Source organism: Tamandua tetradactyla, chromosome 4 (assembly GCF_023851605.1).
Source record: "Tamandua tetradactyla isolate mTamTet1 chromosome 4, mTamTet1.pri, whole genome shotgun sequence".
In the NCBI taxonomy this organism is placed as follows: domain Eukaryota; kingdom Metazoa; phylum Chordata; class Mammalia; order Pilosa; family Myrmecophagidae; genus Tamandua; species Tamandua tetradactyla.
This window is the reverse complement of record NC_135330.1, coordinates 10,559,405-10,574,910: the sequence shown is the minus strand read 5'-3', so window position 1 is coordinate 10,574,910 and position 15,506 is coordinate 10,559,405. Positions and strand designations below refer to the sequence as shown.

General features: G+C 38.6%; 1 protein-coding gene across 1 annotated transcript in view; it reads left to right on the top strand.

Annotated features, from left to right (window-relative positions):
• The window catches only part of FCRL4 (Fc receptor like 4), a 39,536-nt gene extending 30,066 nt beyond the window's left edge, over window positions 1–9,470 (top strand). The window contains exons 11-12 of the mRNA XM_077156563.1: window positions 8,382–8,413; window positions 8,510–9,470. Coding sequence (XP_077012678.1) covers window positions 8,382–8,413; window positions 8,510–8,626 — 149 coding nt within the window. The 3' untranslated portion in view covers window positions 8,627–9,470. The remainder of the gene's footprint in view (window positions 1–8,381; window positions 8,414–8,509) is intronic.
• The last annotated feature ends 6,036 nt before the right edge of the window (window positions 9,471–15,506 follow it).

Here is a 15,506-nt window from a genome sequence, read left to right as displayed (position 1 = left end):
TCTGCTAGCTTTCTCTCCAGGCATCCTGTTTTATGAAGCTCCCCCAGGGGCATTTTCCTTCTCCTTCTCCAAAGTCTCTGGTTGCGTGGGCCCACGTAGTTCTCATGGTTTTCTCATCGTTCTGAAGCTTTCTCCAAAACGCTTCCTCTTTTAAAGGATTCCTGTAAACTAATCTAGACCAACCTAGAATGGATGGAGTCACGTCTCCTTCTAATCAAAGTTAATTCCCACAACTGGGTGAGTCACATCTCTTGGAGATAATCTAATCAAATCACCAACTTGCAGTGCTTAATAGGAATTAAAAGACATGGCTACCTCCACAAGATGGATCAAGATTAAAACGTGGCTTTTCTAGGGCACATAATCCTTTCAAACCAGCACAGAAGGTATATGTACAAAGGATGACCTTAAGTCTGAATGAGTGAATGTTCATAAGGCATCTACTGTGTGATAGGCATTGTGCTGAGCATTCACATACATATGTTTAGTTAATCCATGTTACAATCTTGTGTAACCGTTATGCTGAACAAACAAGACTTGACTTAATTACAAAACCTTGTCTCCCACAGTCCCTTTAAACTTTATTCTGTGAGACATCTTCCCTGGCACTCAGGATGAAAATGCTGGCATCCTAAGACTTTACAAGGCATTCTGTTAGGTAATAGACAGTAGATAGACATTTTCAGTCCCAGGGTCAATTCAGTAATGCTGGACTATCTGGTTCGAGGTGTTTATCAAAACTTTCCCATCCTCTAATTCGGGCAAACTTCAGGATGGGAGCAGAGAGGGGCAGCAGGGAAGGGGAAGATAGGGCAGAGTTGGCTTCTTCTCGCTTCCTCTGTTCTGCTTCCTCTTACTAGCCTGGTTGGCACATGGGGAGGAGATGCTGGGGAAAGAAGCAGGAAAAGACTTGCTCCAACTGGTAACTGGAAGCCCCTCTGAACTGATGGATATGTAAGTTGCAGTTTCCCCTGTGAAGTGCATATGCAACTTCATCTGCGGTTCCCTGTTGGGGCCTCACCCATGAAATTCCTTTGACACGAGCAGATGCATTTCTAATTCCACGGGGCTCATTGCCAGCAACCACGTGCAGCTTCTTCCTACTGCGGGTCCCCTGGTACCTGTAGGCCCTATTGGGCACGACCCAAGATGCTCAAGGACCCTGCTTGTTCTTTTGCCCTCATGAACAATATCTGTCCATGCGATACATTCCAGAGCTCTGGCAAAACCCTTCAGGCCTGTCGCAACCCAGAAGCGTTCTTCTGATTCCACCACCGGCAGAGAGTCAGAACTTCTCTCAACCCTCTAGCTTGGTGGCTTTCAAGTAATTTTTATTGTAATCCACAATAAGAAATGCAAATTGTATTACTACCCAGTGTGGACATACACACAAATAAATACCAACACCCACACACACAAATACCAACACATAACTGAAACAAAAGTTTTATGAGACATGACTTACTGCGGTACACTCCATTTTATATTTTACTCAAATTTATTGTTTTAATCAGCTTTACTGAAATTTAATCTGCACATAATAGTTGTCACCAATTTTTAATGTACAACTCAATTAATTTTAACAAATGTGTACAGTCACATACCCACCACCATAATCATGATGCAGGATATTTCCAGCATCCCAGAAAGTTCCTCCATGCCCCTTTGAAGTTACTCTCTCTGCTCCCATCCTGACTTTTGGCAATCACTGAAGAAAGCACAGATCTGCTTTCTGTCCCTGGAGTTTTGCTTTTCTATAATTTCATAGAAGTGGAATCATAGATGATGCAGTCTTTTGTGTCTGGCTTCTTTCACTTGGCATAATATTTTTGCTGTTGATCCATGTTCTAGTGTATCATGAGCTCAGCATTTTTTATTGCTTAGAATTCCATTCCCTAGTTAATAGACTAGATTTATTTCCAGTTTTGGTGATTGTGAAGAGAGCCACTATACATTATAAATACTTGATACAAGTCTCTGTGTGAACATATGTTTTCATTTCCAGTTGGTAAGTAAACATGCATTAGATTGCTGGATCAAATGTAAGTATATGTTTAATTTTATAGCAAATGCCCAATTATTTTCTAAAGTGGCTGTACGATTTTGAATCCCTGCCAGCCATGTATAAGATGTCTAGTTGCCCCACATTCCTGCCAGCCTTGGATATAGTCAATCTTTTTAATTTAAACTTCTATTAATGGAGTGGCGTGATATTTAATTGCTATTTTAATTTACATTTCCCTAATGACTAATGATGTCGAACATCTTTTTATGTGCTTGTCTTTTGTCTGTATATCCTCTTTGGTGAACTGTTTAGTACTTCTGCCCATTTTTAAATCTAAGTGTTTTTTTATTACTTTTTATCACTGAGCTGTAAGCATTCTTTATATATCCTGAATACAAGTCTTTCTCATATACATGTACTGCCAAGTTTTTACCCAGCTTGTGGCTTTTTTGTAGATCCCATGGGGTTTCTACCTGGATGATCACATTGACAATAAAGGCAGTTTTAATTCTTCCTTTTCCAATTATTTTCCTTTTATTTCTTTTTGTTTCCTATTGTACTAGCTAGAGCCTCCAGTATAATACTGACAAGACGTGCTGAGAGTGACATTCTTGCCTTGTTTTTAATCTTAATAGCAAAAGGTTCAGTCTAACCATTAAGTGTGTTGTTTTCTGTAGGTATTTCATGGATGCCCTTCATCAGTTTGAGGACATTATTTTCTATTCCTAGGTTGTTGAGAGTTTTTATCATGAATAGAGGTTGAATTTTGTCAGATGATTTAACATAATTTATTGAGAACTTTTCTTTTTTTCCTTATACTGTGTCTGCTGGTTTTAATATCAGAGTAATTCTGGCCCCATAAAAATGTTGGGAGGTGTTTATTCTTTCTTACACTCTGGAGAAGTTTGCATAGACATGGCATAATTTCTTTCTTAAGTGTCCCTGTCATTTCTGCTTGATTTTGCTCCTGGTAGTATGTCATACTTTCTTCTTCCTTGCATGTCTGAAAATTTTTTATTAGATGCTGGAAGCTGGGAAATGTGAATTTTAGATTGCTGTATTCCTTTAATTTATGTTGAATATTTCCTGGAGCAAATTAAATTACTTAGTATCGGTCGGATCCCTTTCAAAGCTGACTTTTAAGCACTGTTAATGTCCAGAGCAGCCTTTAGAGTAGGGATCATTTAGCGCACGTTCTAAGGCAGTTCCTTTCTGAGAATTCTACTTGATTTCCCATAGGTATTAATTTGCTAAACACTGCCAGAATGCAATGTTCCAGAAATGGAACAGCTTTTATAAAGGGAATTTATTAAGTTGCAAGTTTACAGTTCTAAGACCATAAAAATGGCACAAACTAAGGCATCCAATGAAAGATACCTTGACTCAAGAAAGGCTGATGGGTCCCGAAAGCCTCTCTCAGCTGGGAAGGCACGTGGCTGGCATCTACTGGTTCTTTGGCTTCTCATTTCAAACAGCTTCCCCAGAGGCATTTTCTTTTCTGCTTCTCCAAATATTTGGGTTTCATGTTGGCTCTGTTGGCTCTGTCAGCTCTGAAGCTTTTTCCAAAATGGTTCCCTCTTAAAAGACACCAGTAAGTTACCCACCTTGAATGGGTGGAGACACATCTCCATGGAAACCATCTAATCAAAAGGTCCCACCCACAATTGGGTGAGTCACATCTCCATGGAAACAATTGAATGAAAAAGATCTCACTCAACAATATTGAATCAGGATTAAAGAACATAGCTTTTCTGGGGTACAACAGTTTCAAACCATCACACATGTACTATGAAATCTCTCTAGAGAAATATCTTCAACAAATCTTTTGTTTCCTTCCCACAGTTCTGTAATCTGGTTGATCAATGTAGGCTCTTGGAGACAAAAATGGTTTTCTCCAGTTCCTTTGTAAATCTGTATATGGTATCTCACTTGCGATTTTTTTTTATTAGTTATACTGTGGGTTTACAGAACAATCATATATCAAATACACAACTCCCATATACTCCCTTATCACTAACATCTTGCATTGGTGTGGTATATTTGTTACAATTGATGAAAGCATGGTTTTATAACTGTCCTATTAACTACAGTCCAAGGTTTAACTTAGGGATCATAGTGTAGTGCAGTTCGTGTATTTTTTTTTTTATTTTTATTCTATTTCCATATGTATATATAGCCTAACATTTCCCTTTTCATTCATTATGAACAGCAATGCTGTTAATTATGTTCACAATATTGTGCTACCATCAATACAATCCATTACCAAAACATTTCCATTGTTCCAAATAGGAAATCTGTACATTTTAACCCTTAACTCACCATTCCCTATCACAACCCCATCTGCTAGTTTACTTATTCAAATTATTTACTTTCAGAAAGATCAAACAATATTTTTCCTTTTGTGTCTGACTCATTTCATTCAATATGATGTCTTCAAAGTTCATCTAGGTAGTTACATGCATCAGAACTTCATTCCTGCAGAGTAATATTCCATCATATGTATATATCTCATTTTATTTATCTTTCATCAGTTTACAAACACTTGGGTTATTTTCATCTTTTGGCTACTGTGAATAGTGCCACTATGAACATTGGTGTGCAAATATCTGTTCAAGTGCCTGCTTGCAATTCTTTTGAGTTTATAATTAGAAGTGAAATTGTTGGGTCATATGGTAATTCTATACCTAGCTTCCTGAGGAACCACCAACTGTCTTCAATAGAAACTGCACCATTTTACATTCCCTCCAGCAATGAATGAATGTTTCTACTTCTCCACGTCCTCTCCAACACTTAAAATTTTCTGTTTTTTAAAATAGTAACCATTTTAATGGGTGTGAAATTTAAATGGTTCGTAAATGGTATTTCATTGTGGTTTTGATTTGCATTTCCCTAATAGCTAATGATGTTGAGCATGTTTCACGTGCTTTTTAGCCATTTGTATATTTTCTTTGGAGAGGTGTCAATTCAAGCCTTTTGCCTATTTTTTCTTTTGTCTAATTTTAAATTGGATTCTTTATATTTTTTGTCACATTGAAGGATTTCTTTGTATATTTTGTATAGTAAACATTTATCAATATGTGATTTCCAAATATTTTCTCCCATTGAGTAAGTTATCATTTTGCTTTCTTTGAGGCACAAAAGTTTTTAATCTTGACAGTCCTATTTATCTGTGTTTTCTTTTGTTGCTTGTCTTTTAGGTGTGCAGTCTAAGAAACCATTGCAGGTCCTGAAGATGCTTCCCTATATTTTCTTTTAGGAATTTGAAAGTTCTGGCTCTGATATTTATGTCTTTGATCCATTTTGGGTTGACTTTCATATAAGGTGTGAGGTAGTTGACTTCTGTATAAGGTATGAGGTTATTCCTACAAATGGAAATCCAGTTTCCCCAGCACCATTTGTGGAAGAGACTTCTGTTCTTTCCCAGTTGAATGGTCTTTGCCCCCTTGAGAAAATCATTTGGCAATAAATATGAGGCTTGATTTCTGAGCTCTCAATTCAATTCCATTGGTCTGTATGTCTGTCCTTGTGCCAGTACAATGCTGTTTCAATTACTGTTGTTTTGTAATCAGTTTTAAGACTGGGAAGTATGAGTCCTCTCACTTCATTCTTCCTCTTCAAAATAGCTCTGGATTTTATGGTCCTTTATCCTTCCAAATAAATTTGATGATTAGCTTTTCCATTTCTGCAAAGAAGGTTATTGAGTTTTTGATTGGGATTGCGTTGAATCTGTAAATCACTTTGATTAGAATGGCATTATAACAATATTTAATCTTCCCACCTGTGGACAAGGAATGTTTTTCCATTTATCTAGGACTTATTTGATTTCTTTTAGTAATATTTTGTAGTTTCCTGTGTACAAGCACTTTACATCATTGGTTAGATTCATTTCTTGGATATTTGATTGGTTTAGTTGCTGTTTTAAATGGGATTTTTTTCAGATTTCTTCTTCCAATTATTCATTGCTTCTTTATAGTCACACTGCTGATTTGGGGGTGTTGCTGTTGTACCCTGCCACTTTGCTGAATTCATTTACTAGCTCTAGGAGCTTTGTTCTGGACTTTTCCAGGATTTTCTGCATATAGGATCATATAATCTTCAAATAGCAAAAGTTTTATTCCTTGCTTTCCAATTTGGATGACTCTTATTTCTTTTCATTGCTTCGTTCCTCTGGCAAGAATTCCTAGTACAGTGTTGTATAACAGTGGGCATGCTTGTCTTGTTCCTGATTGTAAAGGGAAAACTTTCAGTCTTTCATTACTAAGTAGGATGTTAGTTGTGGGTTTTTCATATACACCCTTTATCATTTTGAGGAAGTTTCCTTATGTTCTTAGTTTTCTAAGTATTTTTGTCAAGAAGGAGTGCTTGATTTTGTCAAATGTTTTCTGAATCAATGGAGATGATCATGTTCTCTTTATCCTTCATTGTGCTTAAATGTGGTGTATTTCCCTAATTAATTTTCTTATGTTGAACCAGCCTTGCATACCAAGGAAAATCTCACTTGATCATGGTGCATAATTCTTCTAATGTGCTATTAGATTCTGTTTGCTCATATTTCGTTGAGGATTCTTCATAAAAGATATTGGTCTGTAATTTTGTTTTCTTGTGGTATCTTTATCTGGCTTGTTATGAGGGTGATGTTGGCTGCAAGGAATGGATTAGGGAGTGTTCCCTCTTCTCCAAATTTTTGGAAGAGTTTGAGCAGGATTGGTGTTCATTCTTCTTGGAATTTTTGGTAAAATCTTCCTGTGAAGCATTCTGGTCCTGGGCTTTTCCTTTTTTGGGAGATTTTTTGTTATTGATTCAATCTCTTTACTAGTGATTGGTTAGTTGAGAGCTTCTATTTCTTCTTCAGTTAGTGTAAGTGGTTTGGGTGTTTCTAAGAATTTTTGCATTTCATCTAGGGTATCTAATTTATTGGCATACAATTGTTCATAGCATCCTCTTATGCTCCTTTTTTGTTTCAGTGGGGTCAGTAATAATGATCCTCTTTTACCTCTGATTTTAGTTATTTTGTCCTCTTTCTTTCCTTCATCAGTCTAGCTAAAGATTCATCAATTTTGTTGATCTTTTCAAAGTACCAACTTTTAATTTTGTTGACTCTATTTTATTACTGTTCTCCATTTCATTTGTCTCTTCTCTAATCTTTGTTATTTCCTTCTTTCTACTTGCTTTTAATTTAGTTTCCTCGCTTAAAATCCTCAGTGTCTTTGTGCCTTATAAGAATTTTAAGTTTAATCAGATACTAAATCTGTTTTACAAATGAAGTGAATAAGACTTACAGAGGTTAAGGAATTTCCCAAGATCGAAAAGCCAGTAAAAGACAAAAATAAGGCCAAGTCAAGTCATTTGTTGACTATAATATTTGCTGCTTGACGTGCTTGTTACTATATTTGCCCAACATGTATCACCTGATCACTGCTTTCTCTATCATTTTGCTTTCTTAGCCATCCCTGTTAATTCAGGACTCTTCGAATGGTAGATTTAAAAGTGCCACCAACTTGTTTGGGTTAACTGAGTGCATCTTATTTTACAGAGCTAACTTGATCATTTTGCTGTTCTTTACACTCTCTCCTGGACGTATTGTCAGAACACATTTCAGCTGAGCTCTCTGTTGATACACTAGTTATATTTCAGGCATTCAATATGTTAATGACCTGTAGCAAGATTTATTCACCTATTCCTCAAGGTTTTCATGAAGTCCCTGAAATTGTATGCAATGTTCTATGCATATGAACATTGATCTGGGGGTAAAGTACATAGCTTTCATCATATCATTTAAAAGATTTGTAACCCAAAAGTTCTCTGGGATGAATATGGTGAAAAAGAGAGAAATCTCAAGTGCTCCAGGATGTATCCTTCTTCAGGCTCCATTTCTCCATGAAATTACTATGTGGCTATGCTGAGTCTAACTCCTTCTCTGGGACTCTTGGTTTCTAATGTGTTTGATGAGAACTGCTAAGCTCTCCTCTCACTATGACTCTCTCCAAGAAACCATGGCAATGAACAAATCAAGAAATGGAACATGATAATGTAATAGAGAGTTTTTATCACAGTGTTTGTGTATTGAGAATTATAACAAGTATTTATGGATAAGTCAGGGATGGGACTTTTGGGTTGGGGTGGGATAGAAATGCTGTGAATTTAGAGAAAAAAAAGAATTAAAACTTAGAGAAAAGTAATCTCTAGAGGACTGGACCGATAAATGGTAAAATAGAAAATCAGGTATGTTGCAGGGCATGTCAGGGTTAAGGGTGGGGAAACATGACAATCAATGGAAAAGGCCCAATGACTCTCAGGCTCCCGGGAATAAACTATCAGACTAGGTTCTAAGTGTGTCCTTATTTCCATAGCTCAGCAGTTTCCTTTCCCTCCACAGCCAGTCTCTCCGGGACTCCTCCAGAAGACCAGGTAAGCTTTATTTCTTATTCTTTCTCCCATTACTACTTGCAGTTCCATACTCCCCCTCTCTTTTCCAGTACTTCTTCTATACTCTTTCTATACCAGTATGTTCCAGTTGTCTACTCTGAGTTGAAGACACAGCTCCCAGGCGACTCAGCTGGAAATGTCAGCTCTAAGGATGAAGATGCCACAGAAGGTTATGAAAATGTCCTACTCATGTGACTTGTTCTCGATCTAGAGGCTTTGGCTCAGTCGAGCCTCCAGGATCCCTGTAGAAACTCACTAGTTGCAACTTTCCAGTTCTTCTCACCCATGTGCATTCACTCCCGGGAGTCCTGATTCATCTATTTTCAAGTGTGATATGATGGCCCCTGGAAGACTTCACTAGAATGACCACGATTCACAGTTAAGAAAACACCTTAGGTACCTGCCTGATCTAATATGTCCCCTGGAGTCCGGTTTAGGGAGGGGGAATGAAGAAGGAGAAAGCCTGTTATTAAAGAGGCAGAAGCACAAATCTTGGGGAATTGAACTTTAGACAGAGATAGAAGAGACTGAGTAAGCCAAGTCTCAGTTTAATAAATCCATAACAATTCCATCCCTGGAGAATGATCTGCATCAATTGGTTTAACTGTGAGTGGCATCCCATAATAAACTAATAATAACTACTACTAATAAACTATACCAAATAAAGACAATTCATAGTTCTTACCCCCTGTTAATACTGCCTACACTGTCAGGAATCAGTTGCAGACAAAAGAATTCAGCTGTAGGCTGAGTTTCCAGAAGCAAAAAGTAATTATGTTATTGTCACTAGGGACAAAGATTTTTAGTATTAGAGGAAAGAAATACAAATTAAAATTTTTAGTTGTTTAAAATTAAAACGTTAAGTAACAACCCTGAAGACTTAAACTTGAATTGGACCTATCTGGATACAATAAGATAAAATCTTCCTTTAAAAAAAAATATGTTGTTCATAGCCCTGTCTATTGAAAAGGCCAAGAAACAATGACCAGTCAGCATCCTTCCACGGATTATAGACCCCAGCTACCATTTCTTATTCAAAGGAAATGGGGCTGCCTTTCTGAACTGTAGTATTGAGTTACCAAATAGTTGATGTAAGAAAAATTCTTCTTTGTAGAATTCCAGCTAATAAATGAGGAGGAAATTATAGAATCTTAAAACTACCATTTTGTCTGGATGGTTCACACTGAACCTACTGATCAAAGTTAGCATGACAAAACAGGCTGCCAAATATCATGTGGCTCCTATGGAAGCACCCAATACTAGCCACAAAGTATGTGTGTCCAGAATTTTAAACCTCAATCCAATCAATCTTCAGATCTTCCTACCAGTTTACAGGAAATACATGGGACCTAGGAACACCATGGGGATTCAATCAGCAAATCCAAACTGTGGAAAAATTTTACAGGACATACAACCTGGTTTCTTCAAAAACTAAATGGCAAAAAAAAAAAAAAAAAGGAAGGAAGAAAGAAAGAATGAGGTAAGGCCTATAAATTTTAAAAAACTCAAGAGATATAACAACTGAAAGGAATGGACAGGTCTTGTAAGGATCTTGGCTCAAATAAATCAAGTTAAGAAAAAGAGATCACTTGGTACCTACTATTATAAACTCATTGAGGATTTGGGGTATAAATGATAGCATTACAATAATATGCTTTTATTTGGTAAATAATACTCTTTTTTTTAGTGCTCAGACTGAAGTATTTGTAGATTAAATGATATGATTTGGTTTGAAGTTATCCCATGAGGGGAAGGTGGGTAGGCAGTGGTTGGGGTATAGATGAGACAGGACTGAGCAACTGTTCATTTCTGAAGCTGAGTGATGGGTACATTGTGGGAGAAAAGAGAGCTTATACTACTCTCTTCTAAATGTTTTTAATTTTCCATAATAAAAAATTCTTTATCCAGAATATCACTTCAATTCATCACCTCTGTGTTTCCACTCTTGTCTGAGGCACCATCACCTCTCACTTCTATTGCAACAGCGGCTTCCTAACAGGTCTCCTTTCTTTGCCCCTTTACTTCTTCCTGCCTAGTCTTAGCACTGTAATCATCTCACAGCACTTTTCTGCTCAAAATCTCTCCATATCTCTTTGTTTACTTACAGAAAAAGCCAGGGTCCTTAAGTGCCCACAAGGCTCTACCTGATCTGCCCCCACCATCGTCTCTTTGACTTCATCTCCTACTCCCTGCTGGCCTCGCCATGGCAGTCACTCTGTCCTCACTGCTGCTTCTACCACGCACCACATCTGTATCACTTAGGGCCTTGCACTAATGCTCCCTTTGCTTAGGATGTGCTTCCCCCCAGATGTCCACCAAGGCTTTCCTCAAATACCTGCCTCCCCATAAGACCAACTCTGAATCACATATAAATTTGGAAATGCCTTTCCCCTCATCTTCGGCACTCTCTATCTCTCTCGCCCTGCTCTACTTTTCCTTTTCCCCATAGTAGAAATCTTTATGTTATTCCATATTTCAAATATATTATAAAATTTACTTATTTATTATGCTTATTGTCTCTCTCCCCCTTCCAGATACTAAGTTTTTCACAAGCGACAAACTTTGTCTGTTTTGTACATTGATGTATCCAACACACTTAAAACTGTGCCTGGCACATAGTCTGTAATTTATAAATATTTTTGAATGAATAAAGTATCTGCTTCAGTGAGTAAAAATCAGTGCCCCCTCCATGATGGAAGGAATCAGTGTAAATGATCTACCAATGCATAGCCAGCTGGCCCCACCCAAGGAACTGGTTCTGTATCAAAGGCCCAGGTTTGGCCTCTGTGTCTGTCACAGTCAGCAGTTAGCAGCAGTGTAGCCAGGACAGCCTTGGGAAGCAGATGCTTATGTAATTGAGCCCATACATTACCTCTGCACCTTCCACAAATGCTACCTAGTACAAGAGCCCTTTGAGTTACTGGGAAAAGCTGCTGGCTGACGTTCACCCTGGGCAAGCTATCACGTCCTCTTGATTATTGAGTCTCCCCTGCAGTGAGGTCTTTGATGAGCATTCACGTAACACAAATATTCTTGTATTTTGGGTCTGTATAGAGAGGTACATCCATGTAACTTTTCCTTAAGCTTCCAGTTTTGCTCTTTCCAAGTCCCTAACCATATGACCCCAACCACTAGCTGCTGCTCACTAATCAAGAGTAAATATCCTCATCTCAGGATATCTCATCTTCCATGCAATGTGGACCACTATATGTGCCACTCAGCTCTCTACGGGGATGATCCCCCTCTGAACCGTCCTTCGGGGTCTCCCCTGAATGGAGCTATAGTGCTTATATAGTTACCTCCAGCTCATGCCAGAATACTTAAACCAGGATAGACTTTCTTTCCTTCTCTGTCAACTGGTCACGGGGAACTCACCACCAGGCCAAAATTGTTGAACGAGGCAGAAGTGGGAGAATGGCAGAATGTGAGCCAGCAATGGTTTACTCAATTTACTGGTGCCTTCAGGTCATGTCTGAGTCAGATCTCTTTCGGTAAATCACCCCCACTTAATAATGGAATGACCCCAGACCAACATGATTTTATAATAAGTGGATCAGCCAACTTCCAGCTCATGATGGACAGCTCAAGTCACTGGTGTCCCAAGATTAGGTGTTCGGTGATGACCATAACCCAATCTAGCTAAAAGCTTTCTCAAAAGAAAGATCATTATTCGCTGAAGAGAGAATAGCTTTACTCCAAAACCCTAGGGTTCTCACTGTGAGTCTTCTAACATGAAATTCTACAGGGCTTCATATAACATCTTGATCAGCCATGATATTTTTGGGCCCTTTGGATATTCTGGGTCTAAAAACAAAAACAGAGCTGGTTGCACTGTAGCCTAAACAAGCTGAAGACCCCTTGTTTGCTCTGGCCCCCAGTCAAAGCTAACAGCTTTATGGTTTACTCACTGAGTCAGAACAGCACAACCCAATATGGCATATGTCATTTCCAATATCTAAAGGCCTATCAAATGTTGAGCTTATTTCTTTAAAGAAAAAAACAGTCTTATTCACACACCATACAATTCATCATCCAAAGTGTACAGTCAATGGCTTTTGGTACAGTCACAGAGTGTGCATCCATCACCACAATCAATTTGAGAACATTTTCACTGCTCCAAAAAGAAAGCTCACATAACCCTTAAAACCTCCTATAATTGTACTTAATGTGAATACGGTACCTTTTTTAAAACTGATGAAAGAACATTACAATATTACTGTTAACTATAGTCCATAGTTTGCATTAGTTGTATTTTCCCCAGATACCACCCTGTGTGACAGCAATGTACGTTTATTCTAGTTCGGGGATGAGCATCCTTACATTTGTATTATTTAGCCACGGTCATCATCCACAACAGGGTTCTCTATGTTTTAAAGACCCATGTTTTATCCTCCGGCTTTCCTTCTAGTGACATATATGACCCTAAGCTTCCCATCTCAATCACACCCATAATTCAGCACTGTTAATTACACTCACGGTAATGTGTTACCACCACCTCTATCCATTTCTAAACATTTACAATCAGACTTCTTAAAACTTCTGCACAAATGAAGCATCAGCTTCCCATACCCTACCCTCATTATATCTCCTAGTAACCTATGCTCTAGATTTTAACTCCATGAATTTGTTCATTATAATTAGTTCATATTAGTGAAATCATACTTCACACAACATAATGTCCTCAAGGTTCACCCATGTGGTCACATGCATCAGGACTTCATTCCATCTTGCAGCTGTATAATATTCCATTGTATGTATTGACCACATTTCATCTATCCATTCGTCAGTTGATGGACACTTGGGTTGGTTCCACCTTTTGGCAATGTGAATAAAGCTGTAATGAACATCAGTGTGAAAATGTCTGTTTGCTCCCTGCTTTCAGTTCTTCCAAGTATATGCATAGTAGCAGGATTGTTGGATCATATGGCGATTCTATACTTAGCTTCCTGAGGAACCACCAGCCTATCTGCTACAGCAGCTGTATCACGCTTCTTTCTTAATAAACTGCGAGCCACAACTTACCTTGCTTTGGAAGGACCATCCCAACATGTTACAGAGGGTCAATTACAAAGTAATACCAAGAGTATAAGGCTTACAGGTCAAAAGAATTAAAAGAATTTTCTAATTTGTAACAGCAAAACTTTGGATAGTTCTTGTGAGAATTTATAACAGCAAAAACCTCAGTATTTTTCTGAGGGAGGGAGAAATATAATTTTGTTTGGAGCAGAATTAATTGAGACAGGTGCTCTTGGCAAAGATTCTGGATTCAACATCCTAGCTCAGACAACTGAGAATGGTCAATTAGTTGCTCTCTTGGTGGATCAAAACCTGAACTCAACAATGGCCTGGGCTAAATGAAGATAAGATAATAAGAATTCCTTAGTAAAATGTAGAAGAAGAAATTCAAAGATTTAGAGAGATAAGAATGTTGAAGTTGATTTATCATGTATAATCTATTCACAGACACCCTAACATTGTTTCCCAAGACAGTCCAGAGGACATTCCTTTCCCCACAGCATTGAAAACTACATTAGTGATAAAAATACTAGCATATTTGAAAAGCATCAGAGAAGCAGGCCAGGGACAAAGGTACAGACGCTGCCTCTGAAATGGGCTCCCTGATCAGAATGAATATGATAGAGTCTCAGGGCAGGAGGGAACAAGGGAGGCAGGCTACCATAATAGGAAACAAGCCAGAGTAGTAATCAGAACAGATGACAGACAAGGACTTCTGGATCACGGGACCAAACAGATGGTAGGTCCTATATGTAAAACTGAAAACAAACTGAAAGTCAGGATTTAATCATCCAGGAGAGTCATGGCTACTCCACCTTTTATGCCAATTACTACATCAGTCAGGGTTTAGTAGCAGACAACTGTATCTACTCCAGCTGGTCATAAGCGAAGGTATTTAACACAAGATACTGAAGGGCTTACAAGATCACTGGAAGGACTAGAGAGTGATGCTCTAGGCTGAGCCTCCAGGAACAACTTCCAGAAGCACCAATGCCCAACTGGCCTGGCAAGGAAGCAGCCACCGCCCCCCCCCCTGCTGACTCACGGTCCTTAGTGCCTCTGTTGCTACTGAAGGAGCTCCCAAATCAAGAAGCTGCTGTCACTGCCACTCAACACAGGAGAGCTTCCCTTTTTGCAACTCAGAAGAATCCAAAATACTCATCTTCACCACCCAGCTTCCAGAAAGGCCACACACTTCATTTCACTTAAGTCCTCCTTCTGCCTCGTGAGGCTGCACGAGGAGACCTGGGCTTTACCCTCCCGGTTCCTACAAAGGGGTTGGAGAGTATTAAGAGAAGCAGCCCTCGCTATCTGCCCCAATTGTCCCTTAGGAATGTTTTTTGATTTTATGTAGTGATAGGAAAAGTCAGGCGTGGGGAGAGTATATCAAAGCAAGGGTATGGGCTTTTAAGTCCAAGAGATTTCTGCTCAGGTCCAGAATGTGCCACTTATTAGCTATAAGCCCTTACATTAATTTTAAAAAGTTACTTAAATTCTCCAGGTTCAATTTCCTTATAAGCAAAATAAAAACAGTATCTCCCCTGCACAGCCATTGTGAGCACATTTCTACCCCAAGGCATTGGCTCTTATTATGCCTCTGTCTGGAATGCTCTTCCCCCTGAGAGCCACTGCCTGCTCCCTTGCAATCTTCACTGCCTGCTCAAATGCTTCTCATCTCCGAGGCCTCCCCTCACCACCTGCTGAAAAAGCTGCATTCCCCTTCCAGCCCCCATCAACTCCTCTCCCCCATAGGCTACTTCATTTTTCCCCAAATAATACTTTTCACTACCTAACATTCTTAAAAAAAAAAGTTATTTGTTTATAATCTGATTCTCCCAACTGTAATTGATGCTCCATGAGATGGGAACTTTTATCTGTTTTGTACACTCAACGTATCCCCAGTGCCTCTTATAGATCTCAATACAAGGTAAGCCTTTAAGTAACACTGATGAATTATGACAATTATATGAAATAATTAAGGTTAGTCTTAATGTCTGCCTTTCACATGTAAAGAGATCATTTCCATATACAGTGAAAAGAAATGTTAGAAATGCACTTA